Source organism: Mobula birostris, chromosome 7, assembly GCF_030028105.1.
Source record: "Mobula birostris isolate sMobBir1 chromosome 7, sMobBir1.hap1, whole genome shotgun sequence".
NCBI classification, from domain to species: domain Eukaryota; kingdom Metazoa; phylum Chordata; class Chondrichthyes; order Myliobatiformes; family Myliobatidae; genus Mobula; species Mobula birostris.
The window spans coordinates 70,692,097-70,709,950 of record NC_092376.1 but is presented as its reverse complement, the minus strand read 5'-3'; the positions used below and the strand labels follow the sequence as shown (position 1 = coordinate 70,709,950).

Sequence of the window (17,854 nt, the reverse complement as noted above, 5' to 3'; positions counted from 1 at the left end):
AAGTTCCATCTCAACTACGTATCTCAGGGACATCGGGCCTTCAATACAAATCCGTATGTTTCACTTGGCATATCTCTCTTTCTCTCATATCTTTGAAGCTTGGTTTTAATGTCAAACTCATTGAGTGTAATGAGTTGATTCAGTCATAAATACTACTAATTTCTATAGAGCACTGATTTCAGTAACAATAGATTTTTGTGGCTGAGACTGAATTGCTGAGGTACAGCCTTTGTATGCAGCTATGTTTGTGTATGGGGGGGGTGTGGTTGGTGTGTGGATTAGGTGGTAACTAGAATGTGGCTGGGTAACAAAACCAAACTGTGCAACCTTATGACTCTGGCCCCTTTTTCTCCTATTAGCTCAAAAGCATTTAATCATGCAGATGGTTTGACCCCAATCTGCATGATTCAACCACATCCCACCTCTGTCCATCTGTCGATCTCACTCTCTCCCTTCTCAAAGAACTTAAGGACAGCAACTAACATGAACACATTAGTTTACACTTTAAAGGTGATCAACTTGCACACTTAAAATTATATAGATCGCTAGAACATTATCATTAGAGCAGGCTAAAAAAATTAAACATTTAACCTAATAGCCTTTATAGGTCACACATGGAAATGAGAAAAAAAATACTGTTTTGTGTAGTGGAGTTTCAGACCTAGAAGTGTAATCAAGATATCAAGCTGCATCTGCTGCAGGATCCAAGATGGAGAAATATCACTAGTGCAAATGATCTTTATCTTTCAAAGTTTGCATTTTGCCACTAACAGGCATGACTAGCACATTTAAAATATTTACTTCCTTTTGTGCTAATGTACCCGTAAACTGCAATCTTATTCTCAGTCTTAGTACAATGCATAGGTTAGTATGGTTAATTTTAAATTCAGAGTAAACATTACTATGCAATGAATGCATTCAACAATAGTAAAGCATATATATCAACATAGTACTTGCAAGAAAACGCATTGAGGTTGGATAACAATGCTCCGAAAACTAATGGAAGAACTTTTAGGTTTTAAATCATGAGGAAAAGAATAAAAAGACCGTTGCTGATGAGGTGCTTTTTGAAATTAAAGACTGATATACTGTCCATTTCCTTCACTACCATAAGGTATTACAAATACATAGCAAAGATAGGGTCAATAAAATGATTTTAGTTTTCATGAGAACCAATCATGAAAGAATTGATAACAGAGAACAGGGAAAAAACAATCAAGTTGCTTAAACAGAGAATTTAAGAATCATGGGACTATTGTCGGGGGGGATATCAAAGATTGAATCATGCATTCAGAAATAATGTACTTTGGAAGCTTCATAGGGTTCACAGAAATTTCACTTCAGGAAATGAACTGTGAAATCAGCAGCAAATATTTAAACTAAAATAGCAAGGGGATAAAAATGGTGGAAAAGGATCAAGCTAATTTATCCAAGTAATAGCTTATTTACGATATCCCATTAGCCATATTTATTAGATTGTCAGACACCCTTCAAGCTGCCATTAATGAAGCAACTGGGCTGTAAGAACACAATGAAACAATGACAAAATTACCATAAAGAAGGGTACAGAAAAATTTGAAGAGAAGGAGGTATGGAGCTTTAGTTCCCACACCACCAGGTTCAGGAACCCTTCAATCTAAATGTTATTACCTTACAACCATCAGGCTGCTGAACCAGTGTGGATAACTTCACTCATCTTACCACTGAACATATCTTAAGGACTCACTTACAAGGGCTCTACAGCTCATGTTCTCAGTATTATTTATTTATTATTATTTGTTTTGTTTGTATTTTTTTCACACTGTCTTCTTTGGCATAGTTTGTCAGTCTTTGTGTGTAGCTTTTCATTAATTCTATTGTACTTTTTGTTCTACTGTGAATGAATGCTTCCAAGAAAATGAAACCCAGGGAAGCTGTAATTCAACAAGCAAGAAGGACCAATTGTCTGCCCGGTCTGCCTTGCTACACTGCCTCAGGTCATGCCTTTGCATTATGATTAGTGCATCATACTTGAAGAAGATTAATTTTGAAACTCTCTGGGTCACTGTAAAATTGCAAGACATTCCAAGGAAGTACTAGGTCATTTTCTTTACAACAGGTGCATGCATGACAAAAGGGACAATCAAGCAAATGGAAAATTGAGAGGTGGTTGAGGGATCCAGAGAGGAATCTTGTATGGGGGAAGAAGCATGGACATTTAAAGGCATTTAATGTGATGGAGTTTACAGCTAGCAAAGTATTTGTAAATAAGTATATGGGTTTGATATTCAATTCACCTGCAGTAACTGAACTAACAAAGCCACATGATCTTGTATCAGCAGGAGTTTTTGAAGATTGGAAGAGACTGGTAGAAGTATTGAGAAGATGAGCTGAGAGATTCAGGATTGTTTAATGTCATTTCCAGTACACAAGTGCAAAGGAGAACTAAATAATTGTTACTCCGGATCCAATGCAGCACAAAAAAAAACACCCTAAGATAAAGAAAACAATAGCAAAAAATATATAAATATAAATACATAAGATAGCTTATATACGTAGATTTTTGTAGTGCAGATGAAAGGAATGAAAGAATATTGTCAATGACTCAGTTAAGAGCAATGTTGTTCCAACAGCAATATCTGTAATGACTAAGACACAAAAAATTGAAATTTAATGGGCAGAAAATCAGTCAAATTTTCAGGTCTCAGCAAATAAGCCAATAAGACCGTAAGATGTAGGAGCACAGTTAGGCCACTCGGCCCATTGAGTCTGCTCTGCCATTTCATCATAGGTGATCCATTTCCCTCTTAACCCTATTCCCCTGACTTCTCTCCATAATCTTTCATGCCCTGATTAATCAAGAACCTATAAATCTCCGCCTTAAATACACCTAATGACCTGGCCTCCTCAGCTGCCCTCGAGCTAAAGAAATTCTTCCTTATCTCCATTCTAAGTGGACACCCCTCTATTCTGAGGTTGTGCCCTCTGGCACGGGATTCACCCACTAGAGAAAGCATCCATTCTACCTAGGCCTTTCAACATCCAATAGGTTTCAAAGAGATCCCCCTCATTCTCCTAAATTCCAAAGAGTAAAGGTCGAAAGCTATGAATGAAGCAAACAGGTGGAATAATGGGTCAGTTAAGCAAACAGGCTAAACAATTTTAATGATATTTTGTCTGAAATAAATTCTTGCCTTATTTCTGATCATAATCTTCTAAACCAGGAGTTCCTAATCTAGGGTTCACAGACTCCTTGCTTAATGGCATTGGTCCATAGCATAAAAAAGGTTGGAAACCCCTGTTCTAAACTAAAGAATGACCCTTTTGCTTATATTTTTAAGCACAGTCCCCATTATGTATAAGGACTTGGGGTGTTCTTGTGCAGGATTCCTTACTGGTTAACTTGCAAGTTGAGGCAGTGGTAAGGAAGGCAAATGCAATGTTAGCATTTATTTCAAAAGGACTAGAATATAAGAGCAAGGATATAAAGCTGATGGTTAGTAAGGCATTGGTCACGTTTGGAGTATTGTGAGCAGTTTTGGGCCCCTTATCTAAGGAAAGATGTGCTGGCATTGGAGAGGATCCAAAGGAAGTTCACAAGAATGATTCCAGGAATGAAAGGGTTCATTTATGACGAGCACCTGATGGCTCTGGGCCTGTACTCTCTGGAGTTTAGAGGAATGGGAGGGGGGGGGGTGGAAATCTTATTGAAACCTACCAACTATTGAAAGGCCTAGAGTGGATGTGTAGAAGATGTTTCCTATAGTGGGGGACTCTAGGACCAGAGGGTACAGCCTCAGAATAGAGGGATGTCCATTTAGGATAGAGATCAGAAGGAATTTCTTTACCAACAGGGTAGTGCATCTGTGGATTTCATTGCTACAGATAGCTGCGGAGGCCAAGTTATCGAGAATGCTTAAAGCAGAGGCTGATAGGTTCTTGATGAGTCAGGGCATCAAAGGTTCTGAAGAGAAGGCAGTAGAATGGGATTGAGAGGGATAATACATCAGCCATGATGGTAAGGTGGAGCACTCAATGGGCCCACTGGCCTAATTCTGCTCCTATGTCTAATGGTCTTACTGACAATTTTTGCTCTCGGGTGCATGCTTTCATAATTCTGATATTCAAGAAAAAAACTGTTCTATGTTTAGGGGAACTTGGATGGATTTTAAACCAATAAATCATACTAATCTCAGTATTATTTCATGAATCGTCTCTTAAGTTGTTCCGACATTATTTCATTTTTTGCAAAATTGCAATAAAACCAGCTGGCCCTGCTGATAGTAACCTTATGGAGCCATTTTCATGTCTTGACATTTCTATAGCTTTTAAATTACTTGACCCAAGATAATAGTTTTTTTTGGCATTACTTGCTCAATAGATGTCCAGTCATGAACGATGGACATTTCCACATATGAAAAAGATCCCATATATTCATTCTTATGCACTGCAGAACTAGTTTCCCTTGTCTTCAGTCTTATTGATATTTCTTTTTATCAATCTGATGTGCTTTTGATTATTTTAGTACTGTGGAGTTATGGTTAGCACATTGAGTAGCCTTTTAGTGTATTTTCCATCTTACGGACAATAATGACTTAATGGCTGGCTGTAAAAGTCGAACACATTAGTTACCAGGATGGCCTGTATAGTGTTTAAAGCATGTATTACATAGAAATTAATTGACCGCTTTTAGGACACAAGGCATTACTGCTGTGGAAGACTCATATCAACTGTGGCTAAAATCATGCAGGAAGAAGACAGTTCCAAAGTCACCAAAATATTTTCACTGCAATTACATCTAAAGCTGTGGGTCGGTGCTTGTCGTATTGGTTACAAGTAGCTTGACTTAGGAAGAATGACTTTCTGTTCATTTTAAGAAATTTCTTGGGCGATGGGAAACGATACTACTGACACAAGGACAATGGAAAACATATTTGATCATTTAACAACAAAATGATTTTTGAACCTAAACTGGCTCTAGGCCCATAGGCTGCTGCAGAGCCAAGAATCTGAATTTATAGTTAATTGCTCATGAAAAACATTCAGACTGAAAAATACACTTATCTCAAACTGAACTTGGATACCAACATCTGTGAGAACTCAGGAGAGCAGAGGAGGCTGTCAGCAATCAAAAATGCTGGAAAAATGGGAAAGCTAAAATGTGGAAAAGATTAAACCCCACACTACCAAATGTATTTTTTTTATTATTAAATTCAGTTTCTACATGGCAACCAGCAAGAATACAAGGCTGTTTGAACAGTGGGTGGGAAAGCCTGCTGCTGAACTTGGAGAACATAACAGTACTTTGACTGGAGCAGCAGACTGAGAGCAAACCTATGACTCCAGGAATCTTTGAACAAGTTCATCACAAGAATGTGGTTGCATTCATTTGAATCACACACCCAGTTATTAGTTTTGGCTACTTCCAGCATAAATCACAATCAACACATAATGGTTAAATGAGATGGATAATGCTAACATCGTATGATCTTCAAAACTTCACATCAAGTTTCAGACACATTTATCACATGTATGTATATCAAAACATACAGTGAAATGCACTGTATGCGTTAACAACCAACACAATTGAAGGATGTATTGGAGGCAGCCCGCAAGTGTTGCCACACATTCCAACACCAACATTGAATGCCCGCAATGTTTGCAGACACAGAAGCCACAACAACAGAATACAACAAAAAACCAACAACTTAACAACAGCAACAAAACACCAACAGCAAAACAAGCCCTTTACATCTCCTCCCATTCATATCTGCACAGCCTTCTAACCCCAGGACAGACTTTCTCCAAGCCTCTCGGAGTTTAAGGTAATATTTGAAACTTTGGAAGCAGTAGCATTTGAGAGGTTACTGGAATCAAGTGGAGTGCTGTGAATTTATCTCCATTTGATATGCAGAGATGTCCCACGCATAGATAAATTCTGAAAGTGGACCAACAAGTATTCACTCACCATTACAGTCAAACTATGCTGAGCCTGAGCCTCGTGATCCAGCTTTTCAGCTATGCTCAGCCTGCCTGTGCTCTGGTCAAGCTGAAATTTACGCATGCTTATAGGATCTATACTGCTGTGAATTGAGTAGGTCAACTTGTTTTTCTCATCCTTGTCAGTGGCTTTAATATGAAGAATTTCAGTATCCACGGCAACATCCTCCGAAATGGTCACATCATAGCTTGGCTGAGAGAACACTGGACCATTATCATTGTTGTCAAGTATTCTTATAAACACCTGCAAGTCAAAACAGAGGAAAATTAGCCATTCAACTCAATGGTTACAGTAACTGTCCTTTCAAAAATATGACAGACTATTCAATTTATGCAATTTATTATTTTTATGATGATTTATGAATATGATAATGATTATTTGTGATGATTGTTTTCCTGCAGCATCAAGGAACTATGTATGATACTTAAGACTGAAAACTTACAACAAACAGAAAAGCACCCGCGAAAATTAAGAGTAGGAAAGGGCCATTTACCAACCCCCACCCCCACTTTCCCCCCAAACCCTGGCCTGTACTCTCAATTAAAAGATCCATAGCTGAGCTAATTGTAGACTCAACTCTGCATTCCTACCTCCCAGGAATCAATCTACCTGTGTCAGAAAGGCACAGAAGGACTCCCTCCAGCAAGTGGGTGGCATTAGTATGCCACAATTTCATTAATACATTTACAGTAACTCCTTTAGGTCACAGCTCTATTCATAATTAAAGACACAAATTGAAATACATCATCTAATTTATAGTTAACTGGTTGCTTCCCTTATGTTACAACAATGTGAAAAGGTGAGATTTTGCAGAATTGATGCTATATCTCTACAAGAAAGACTTATATTAATGGTAGAAATAGTAGGAGCTGTTATACTGAATTAAGGAAATAAGATACTCTAAGATTTTCCAAAAAAAGATACTTTTAATTACATAATGCCTTTCAAACATACTCCAAAATACTTTGCAGCTTTTATGCTATTTTCAAAATATGATTTTTGATCTACTATAGAATAGCCAAGTTGTGAGCAGTCAGATCCCACACACAGCAATGTGATTATGACCAAATAATTTATTTTGATAATGTTAAGGAATAAATATCGGCCAGTTCGCCAGGGATAATCTCCATGATCTTCAAAACAGGTCCATAGTATATTTTAAGTCTAATTTAGAGAGGAGGCATAGTGTTGTTTTAGTGGCTCATCTGGAAGATGTACACCTTGCTTACCCGGAGATTAACAATGAAGATTATAGCTCACAGTCTTTTGATGAAGTCTCTATTGCTAAATTGGAAATGTGTTCAGGTCAGAAAGAAATGGTATTTTTTTTTATTTTTGTAAAGACCATAAACTGGATTAGAAAAACGTCACTTGTGTGCCTGATTTTTTTCTACATGTATGTTAGGTTTTAAAAAAACACATTCTGTGGATGTTTTCATCCACTTCCAGCAGAAACCCTGTCCTTTCAGAATTCTTCCTTATACTGTATCTTTAATTTCAGTGCAGGGGTTATTTCCCTGTCACACTATGAACACACCATAAATTCATCATCGTGCATAACATGTTTCTGAGTTAGTGATAGGAACTTGATCAAAAGATTTCAAGCTACATTCTTCATTGTTAATCTTCAGGTAAGCAAGGATCAGAACCACACATGACTAAAGGGTGTTTGCTGGACATTGTTTTATCTTCACGGACTTCCACATCGATTTTACTGTGCTGTCATCTGCAGACAGGCAGCAATGAAAAAGATGGAAACTAGCAGTGGATGCACAGAAGATCAGCGGTTACTTTTGCTTCCTCACAGCACCATGGACCCCAGTTCAACCCTGACTTTGAGCACGCTTGTACTATACATAGCTTGCATGTTCTCTCTGACTTCTTCAGCCCAAAGGATGCACAGATTACTTAAGTGGCAACTGGAAACTATTCTTTACTGAGTTTAATGGATAAAAGAATCAAAGAGTCAAAAAGTGTTGATGGGTACATGTAAGAAAAAATATTGAGAAATAGGGATATGGACAATGTTTAAGGCAGACCGGTCTGCTTCTTAATCAACTCCTCGTGGAACTCCAACATAACAGTTCTAACCAGCTCCTACTCACCCAACTTGGAATATCTAATGGCGAAGTGTTGCCCATACTAACTGCCACAGGAGTTCACTTTAGCTATTTTCATGGGAATCTACATCCAGCCTCAGACAGACACAAAACCTGCACTCAATGACTCTGTGGTCAACGGCTTTGAAAAGGGATACCCAAAGGCCTTTTCAGCATTGTTACTGACTTCAACTAGGCCAACATCAAGAGTGTGCTACCATAGTACTATCAGCTTGTCTCCTGTCCCACCAGGGACCCAAACACTCTCTACCATTGCTATGCAACCATCAAATACACCTACTGAGCCATCCCTCATAGACACCTGAGTAAGTCAGACCACCAGGATGTATTCCTACTCTCTGCTTACCAACAGAAGTTGAAACAGGAGAAACCAGACAAGAGGGCCACATAGTGCTGGTTTGAGGAAACGGATGAGATTCTATGTGACTGCTTTGAGTCAGTAGACTGGTCCATGTTCAAAGTCTCATCAGCTAGCCTAGATGAGGGTCGAGACATGCGGGTGCGAGTGAGGTCGAGGCATGCTCGAGGCAAAGATGGAGTTGGAGCAAGTGGAGTGGGGAGAAGTGGTAGTGGAGGAGTTTTGGAGCCAATCCACCAACACCAAGAGTGAGGTTTGATCGATTTAAGCGCTGGGCTGAATCGGAAAGGACGGTTACAGACTGGAACGTAGTAGTGGGGACCAAGGCCAGAGCGTATCGATGCGACAAGGCCCGGGTCCTAGTGCAGGGAATGACTCGATGTTTGTACGGTTTAAATGCCAGGCTGGATGGATTGAAAAGGCAGGTGCTGGGATCGGAGGCGGGTGTCAGGCTGGCTCTGCTTGGTGCTCCACGACGTTTACTCCATTTTTGCAGTACTCAGGCTGCTCTGGGCTCCATAACATTTTGCTCCGCTGCCTGATGAACTGAGGCTAATGTTGTGGGTCAGCTCCAGCTGCTCTGGGCTTTGTGTCTATGGACTCACTTTCACTCTGAATGCTGCCTGCTGTCTTCTATTATTGGCACCATTTTTTTCTCTGCACATTGGGTGTTTGTAAGATATATTTTTATGCATTATTTTGGGTTCCTCTTTTGTGGCTGCCTGTATACAACCTTGAGATTCATCTTCTTACAGGCAGCCACAAAAGAACCCAAAATAATGCTTAAAATATATCTAACAAGCACCCAATGTGCAGAGAAAAAAAATCATGCAAATAATAAAAGCCAGCAGACAGCATTCAGAATGAAAGTCAGGGTGGTGACAGACCTGTTTCCTTCTGCTCAAAATGGTCATATTCTACTCTAACTTCAAGTTTGCAGATGATACTATTGTAGGAGGCCACATCTCAAATAATGAGGAGTCATTTTACAGGAAGAAGATAGACAGCTTATTGACATGGTACCATGACAACAACCTTTCCTTCACTGTCAGCAAAACAAGGAGCTGGCCATTGGCTTCAGAAAGGGGGTGGTGGACATGCACCTGTCTACATAAATGGTATTCAGGTTGAGAGGATTGAAAGCTGCAAGCTCCCAGGTGTGAATATCAGCAACAGCCTATCCTGGTCCAAACATTTCGATGTCACAGCCAAGAAAGCTCACCAATGCCTCTACCTCCTCAGGAGGCTAAACAAATTCAGCATCGACTCTTGGTCATTTTTATCGATGCACCATAGAAAGCATTCTGTCTGGATGCACATCAGCTTGCTAACAGCTCTGCACACGACCGCAAGGAACCCCAGGGACATCTGGACACAGCTCTGCACATGACCGCAAAGTACCCCAGGGACATCTGGACACAGCTCTGCACACGACTGCAAGGTACCCCCGGGACACCTGGACACAGCTCTGCACACGACTGCAAGGTACCCCTGGGACATCTGGACACAGCTCTGCACACGACTGCAAGGTACCCCAGGGACATCTGGACACAGCTCTGCACATGACCGCAAAGTACCCCAGGGACATCTGGACACAGCTCTGCACATGACCGCAAGGTACCCCAGGGACATCTCGACACAGCTCTGCACACGACTGCAAGGTACCCCCGGGACACCTGGACACAGCTCTGCACATGACTGCAAGGTACCCCTGGGACATCTGGACACAGCTCTGCACATGACTGCAAGGTACCCCCGGGACACCTGGACACAGCTCTGCACATGACCGCAAGGTACCCCAGGGACATCTGGACACAGCTCTGCACATGACCACAAAGTACCCCAGGGACATCTGGACACAGCTCTGCACATGACCGCAAGGTACCCCAGGGACATCTGGACACAGCTCTGCACACGACTGCAAGGTACCCCCGGGACACCTGGACACAGCTCTGCACATGACTGCAAGGTACCCCTGGGACATCTGGACACAGCTCTGCACACGACTGCAAGGTACCCCCGGGACACCTGGACACAGCTCTGCACATGACCGCAAGGTACCCCAGGGACATCTGGACACAGCTCTGCACATGACCACAAAGTACCCCAGGGACATCTGGACACAGCTCTGCACATGACCGCAAGGTACCCCAGGGACATCTGGACACAGCTCTGCACACGACTGCAAGGTACCCCCGGGACACCTGGACACAGCTCTGCACATGACTGCAAGGTACCCCTGGGACATCTGGCCACAGCTCTGCACACGACTGCAAGGTACCCCCGGGACACCTGGACACAGCTCTGCACATGACCGCAAGGTACCCCAGGGACATCTGGACACAGCTCTGCACACGACCGCAAGGTACTCCAGGGACATCTGGACGCAGCTCTGCACAGGACCGCGAGGTACCCCAGGGACATCTGGACACAGCTCTGCACACGACCGCAAGGTACCCCAGGGACATCTGGACACAGCTCTGCACATGACCGCAAAGTACCCCAGGGACATCTGAACACAGCTCTGTACATGACTGCAAGGTACCCCAGGGACATCTCGACACAGCTCTGCACACGACTGCAAGGTACCCCTGGGACGTCTGGACACAGCTCTGCACACGACTGCAAGGTACCCCAGGGACACCTGGAGACAGCTCTGCACATGACTGCAAGGTACCCCTGGGACATCTGGACACAGCTCTGCACTCGACTGCAAGGTACCCCTGGGACACCTGGACACAGCTCTGCACAGGACTGCGAGGTACTCCAGGGACATCTGGACACAGCTCTGCACACGACTGCAAGGTACCCCAGGGACATCTGGACACAGCTCTGCACACGACCGCAAGGTACCCCTGGGACATCTGGACACAGCTCTGCACACGACTGCAAGGTACCCCCGGGACACCTGGACACAGCTCTGCACACGACCGCAAGGTACTCCAGGGACATCTGGACACAGTTCTGCACACGACCGCAAGGTACTCCAGGGACATCTGGACGCAGCTCTGCATATTACAGGGACCAGACTCCCCTTGATGGACTCTGCCTACACTTCCCGCTGACTCTGTAAAGCAGCTAGCACAATCAAAGGCCTCAGCCACCTCGGATGCTCTCTCTTCTCTCCTCTCCTGTCAGGCAAAAGATACAAAAGCCTGAGAGCATGTACCACCAGGCTCAAGGGCAGCTGCTGTTCCACTGTTATCAGTGTCCTAAGCAGACGTGTTGTACAATAAGATGAACTCTTGGCCTCATAGTCTACCTCATTAGGATCTTGCACTTTATCGTTCACCTGCACTGCAATTTTTTGATTGCTTTTACATTTTACTCTTTGTTTTTCTTACTCTAACTCAATATACTTTGTAACAATAAATAGTATGCAAGAGAAGCTTTTCATTGTATATTGGTACATGTGACAATATTAAACCAGTATCAATACATGACAGACAGCACTAATGGGACTATAGAAGGCATGGAGAGTGTAAGGCTGTTATAGCGGAAGGTTGCTTGAACGGTGCAGATTGAATGAGACACCTACTCCTATTACAACCTTCTACTCCCCATGCCTCATAAAGACCTAAAGCCTGTGTGGCTGCAGTATTCAGTTTAACAATGCTTCTCACAGTGCAACTGGTGAATGCGCCACCTGTTGCATGCAAAAATCAGCTGGTAATGCTTCGAAATGGGAGTGAAATACAAGTAATTTCTTGTATTGAATATCCCAATTTTGTCATTTTTTTCTAATGATACTCCATGCTGTGTAGAAAAGCCTAGTACCCATTTAATGTATCAAAACAGAGTAAAATCCAATTTCTAAGCTTTCTGCTTTACAAAACTGCAAGGATATATCCTGAGGTGGAGAATGAACTGTTAAGTTGTTTTTGCAAGAAAAGTGTTTATTTTTAGTACTCTACGTACCTAGGGTAACTCTTATAAAGTAATGCCTAATGCAAATAGTATAAAGCATCAATACAATAAATAGCGGCATTGTTAATGCCATTCAAAATCTATCTGAACATAAAACATAAATGCATTTAATAAATACATTAGAAATTTGCTTGACAGAACCACTTCACAAAGGGAGCTTCCATCATAAAGCAATAGAAATAGATGAAGATTATGGACAGGCTCAATGACATTGTTAATTTCACAAGTTCCAGATTTCATTATGTCACAGGATATACTGTACTTATTAATATCTTGCACTGACAATTTATAGTACTGATAAATAACTCAAAAACACATTTTTTTGAAAATGAGCAAAGAAGTAAATAATATTTTACGTGGCCTCGAAGGCTTCCAGCTATTTGTGACTGCTAATGAAAACAGATCATTCAGAAAGAAGAAATGATAACTTTGCTTTTCCACAGGGTGTACTGTACTGGAAAACAAAAGATCAAAATGTTTTACCAGTTGTTTACATTCCCCATTTAGCAAGTTAGCCTGAACTTTACAAAAATTTTCCTAAACTGAGGCATCTCATATTATGATTCAGTTCCTCCTCATTACATAGAAGTGATTGCACAAAGTGAATCTGAATGGAGTGCAACTTTTGCTTGGTAGTGAAGTCAGGAACTGCTCAGTGTTGGAACTTAATGCGGAAATAGAAATGGCAGTTCTGGTAATAAGCCTTTACCATGTCCCCAGTGAAAGTCAGTCATTTTTTTCCCAAAAATATATTTATTGTTTTAAACATGAGAATGTCTGCAAATGCTGTAAATCTAAAGCAACACACATAAAATGCTGGAGGAACCCAGCAGATCAGGCAGCGCCCATTGAAATGAATAAAAAGTCAACGTTTCAGGCCAAGACTCCTTCTTCAGGTCTGAAAAGGAAGGGGGAGAATGCCAGAATAATAAAATGTGGGAAGGGTAAGAAATCTAGCTGGAAGGACATAGGTGCAGCCAGGTAGGTGGGAAAGGTCAGGAGCTGGAGAGAAAGGAATTTGATAGGAGAGTTGAGCGGACCAAAGGAAAAAGAGGAGGAGGAACAGACCCAGGAGGAAGTAATAGGCAGGTGAGAAGAGGTAAAAGGTCAGAGTGGGAAATAGTGGAAGTGGGGGAGGGGGGTAGAAATTAGTGTAGCAGAAGAAGAAATCAATATTCATGTCACCAGGTTACAGGCTACCCAGACGGAATGTTAAGGTGTTGCTCCTCCACCCTGAGAGTGGCCTCATCTTGGCACAAAAGGAGGCCATGGATTGACATGTTGGTACGGGAATGGGAATTAAAATGTTTGGCCACTGGGAAGTCCTGCTTGTGCTGGACACTTAACCCTGCAAGTGGCCAGTGCTATATCTGCCCATACACCTCCTCCCTCACATTCATTCAGGTCCCCAGCCAGTCCTTCTGAGCTAGGTGACACTTCACCTGTGAATCTGCTGGGGTTGCTTATAGTGTCCGATGCTCCTGATGCAGCCTCCACTACACTGGTGAGACCCAGCACAAACTGCTTCATTGTGCACCTCCGCACCATCCGCCACAAGCATGCCTTCCCGGCGGCCAAACATTCCAATTCCAAATCCCATTCCTATTCCAACGTGGCCAGATGCTGCAGCAATTCCAAATTTGTTTACTTCATTAATATGTTTAATGGAAGGAATAATCAAGTTGCTTGGGTTAGGCTGTGGTCTGGTTTTGAGCAGCTGTTAGGGTCACAGGGTGTGACCACTAGTTAGGTGGGTATGGGTACTTCGACTGCCATAATTCAAGAGCCTCAGTCTTTGACATTGTCCAGGTGATAGGAGGCAAATGCTAGCAATTTGCATGTGAATTAAGACTGTGGATAGATAGGAAGACCAATCTAATCATTCTAATATTACTTTTAATGCACTTTATGATGTTATTTATGTGGGATCCATCTGTAGATTTTCTCCTTACTTTCATAAGTTATTGTGTGTTATGTTTTACACCCTGGTTTGGAGAAGCGTTGTCTGGTTCCTATATATATTACATGGTTATAAACGTTATATATACATGTATATAGTTAAATATACATGAAGTCACTGAAAATGAATGTCGAGAGGTGGGAGGGCATCGCAAGCGATCGCTCTCACTGGAGGCTGGAACTACGCAGAGGCCTAAAAAGAGGAGAAGAGAAGCTGAGTCTTACTGCTGAAGAAAAGTGCACTCGTCAGAAAAACAGCACCAAGGCAACACTGGAGGACAGTGCCTTCAAGTGCAGTTGCTGCAGCCGAGACTGTCACTCCCGTGTGGGCCTCTACAGCCACAACAGACGCTACTCTGACACAGAATGAAGCAAGACTTTCCAGGCGCAGATCCATGGTCTCGCGAGACTCACAAATGCCACATAAGCACATAGTTAAATAACAATAAACTTGACTTGACTACCATGGTACAGGAGAGTGTTCAGAAATTGGGAGCAAAATGTAATGTGCTAGATAATTACAGTAGTTACTCGGTGTGCATTGTGCATTGTATTCACCAGACGTGAGTCTGAGACACTAGGGCATGTTGCCTGTCCAGTGACAAGATAAACCAAACATCACTGGGGCCAGAGAACAGCTTGAAATGGAATGAAAAGGATCCAGCTGTTGTAGTCCATCTTGGATCTAACAATAAACAGAAGAGGAATAAGATTGAGACAAGAGATAATGAGGATGTGGAGATAATAATAAACTTGGATTCATTTTCCTGACACACACGAAAATGGATATGGAGTTGAATGGCCCACATAAGTGTACGTTTGTACAAGTCAAAAAGTAGCACGGGAGGAAAAGTTGTGGGACAAATCAAATTAAGGAAGGATTGTAGACCTGAAAAATAATTGATCAGACGATACATCTCTGCTGAGGGGAAATGATTAGACAGGAAGTTAAAGGCTAGGAACCTTTATAAGGATAAAAGTCCTGTTTCTGAGGTCATAAAGTAATAGAGTACTACAGCACAGAACCAGGCCCTTCATCCCATCTAGTCCATACTCACTTGATCTTCTACCTTGTCCATTTACCTGCACTTGGACCATATCTGTCCAAGTCCCTCCCATAAATATACCTATCCAAACTTCTCTTAAATGTTCCAACTGAACTCAGATTTACCACTTCCACTGCAGCTCCCACCACTGTGTGAAAATGTTCTCCCTCAGTTTCCCCTCAAGTATTTAACCTTTCACCTTAAACCTATGACCCCTACTTCTAGTCTCACCTAACCAGACGGGAGAGAGCTTGCATGCGTACAGCTTATCTGTACTCATTGACTACATAATATGGTAGTAATTTGGAAAGAGATAAAAACAATGTGACAGATTGGACCACAGGCCTTGTGGTTCGTTAGTAAATTCATTAGTACCACAGGAGGATTTAATATTTCATTATGAGGTGGGCAAAAGACTATGGTTCATGCGCAGCCTTGACAAGTGGCACTTTTGAAATCTTAGTGCTCCAAGAGGACCAAATGACAGGCATTTCTCAAACAGCTTGGACACCTCTCCCAGCAAAAGCGAGAGTGTTGCTGGAGATGACTTCAATGTGTGCAAACACAAGAAACTGCAGATGCTGAAATCTGAAAATCTGAAGCAACGAACAACCTGGTTTAGAAAGTTAGTCAGTCTGCATCTGTGGTGGGGGGGGGGGGGGGGAGAGGACAGAGCTGGAGAAGAAGGGAAGAAGGAAAGAAGGAGGAATTGTCAATGTCTTGGATCAGGATCCTGCATCAGGACTCAGAGGCAGGAACGGTGGGGTAGTGTGGAGAGATAGCCAGTTTTGCGATTCAAGGAGCGATGAGACAGAGGCCAGAGGTGATTGGTGCACCAAAAGAGGGAGGGTTGAAAGATAGTGGACAGATTGAGCCAGGTATGGGGGAGGGGTGGGTGGAGTTTGGAAACAGAGACACCTGAATAAAAGGTGGATCATTGTGTGTGTGTGTGTGTGTGTGTGTATTACATGTGGGATTCAATCAACTTGAAAACGATTGTAATTGCATCCCACTCGAGAAAAATAATCTAATTTCATATGTGGAGTGTTGAAACAAAACAGCTCTTTGTCTGTGAATTTCAATGTATTTCATGGTAATAGTGCATCTATAAACAGAAAAATGAAAAGGAAATGAAGTTAAAGATGCTCTGCCTGAATTCACAATAAATTGCATGAACTGACGTCAAAAATAGAGATCTTAGTGCTATTACAGAAGTGTTATTGCAATGCTAGGAAACAAAATATGGCTGGATGCTCAATGTTGGATAAACAGATGGTAAATGAAGTGATATGCCTTCATAATAAAGGATAGTAGAAGGACAGTTTGGATGAATGACCTTGGCTAGAGAAACAAAACAGTGAGCGAAGGTAAGAGAAACAAGAGACGTAAGGTACAAGTTGAATCGGTTTACACACACACTTACTGTTATAAAACAACTGAAAAGATCATTAAGAAATATAGAAAAACTTGTAGAAAAGTGATTGAATGATCATGGAGAAACATTAAATCTACATACGTTCTGGATTTCATGAAGAGTTTAATGCTGAGGTCAGCTGGAAAATCGCTGGTGAGCTCTTTTTGGGAAACTTGGAATTTGGAACGTCCGTGTTACGCAATGTCACTGTTGATCCAAACTAGCTGACAAAAATAAACACTTCTCAGGAAAACGTAGCCCATTATTAGCTCATAAGAGGTCTAAAGATACATTAGTACCACGAAGGCATTTGACACTTCTTTATGAGACGGGCTAAAAACGTTTTATTCATGGAGGTCCTCACAGTGGCAGTACTGAAACCTAAGGGTCCCAATGGCAGGCATACTTCAAACAGTTTGGACTACTCTCCCCATACAAGAAAAAGTTCCAGTAACATTTAATTGATGCGCCTATGAATATTCAAATAGTGTTCAATGATTCAAACACCACTCTGTCCTGTATTACATTAAACTTAAGTTCCTGACTTCCAAAGCTCATCTCTGACCTTTGGACATGATTATCTCAGTCAACTTCAATTCCTTTTAATATTAATCTCAGGTTTTCATCCAAACAGATGTGATGAGAATAAAACTAAATACTATTAAAAAGATAAACCTGAGTCCTAAGACCGTGGCTTACACCTTAAGTGAAATCTTATACCGTGAAGAAGCCAGCACTGAAAATTAAAGAAAGAATATTATTGAATGAACACACATAAAAAATGCCAGTGAACGCAGCAGGCCAGGCAGCATCTATAGGAAGAGGTACAGTCTACGTTTCGGGCCGAGACCCTTCGTCAGGACTAACTGAAAGAAGAGATAGTAAGGGTTTTGAAAGTGGGAGGGGGAGGGGGAGATCTGAAATGATAGGAGAAGACAGGAGCGGGAGGGATGGAGCTAAGAGCTGGAAAGTTGATTGGCAAAAGGGATACGAGGGTAGAGAAGGGAGACGATCATGGGTCGGGAGGCCTAGGGAGAAAGAAAGGGGGAA

General features: G+C 41.9%; 1 protein-coding gene across 4 annotated transcripts in view; it reads right to left on the bottom strand.

Moving 5' to 3' along the window:
* fat3a (FAT atypical cadherin 3a) overlaps nt 1-17,854 on the bottom strand; it is a 728,759-nt gene that overhangs the window by 151,917 nt on the left and 558,988 nt on the right. For all 4 annotated transcript variants that reach the window (XM_072263367.1, XM_072263369.1, XM_072263370.1 and 1 more), the window contains exon 9: nt 5,948-6,223. In XM_072263367.1, coding sequence (XP_072119468.1) covers nt 5,948-6,223 — 276 coding nt within the window. The remainder of the gene's footprint in view (nt 1-5,947; nt 6,224-17,854) is intronic.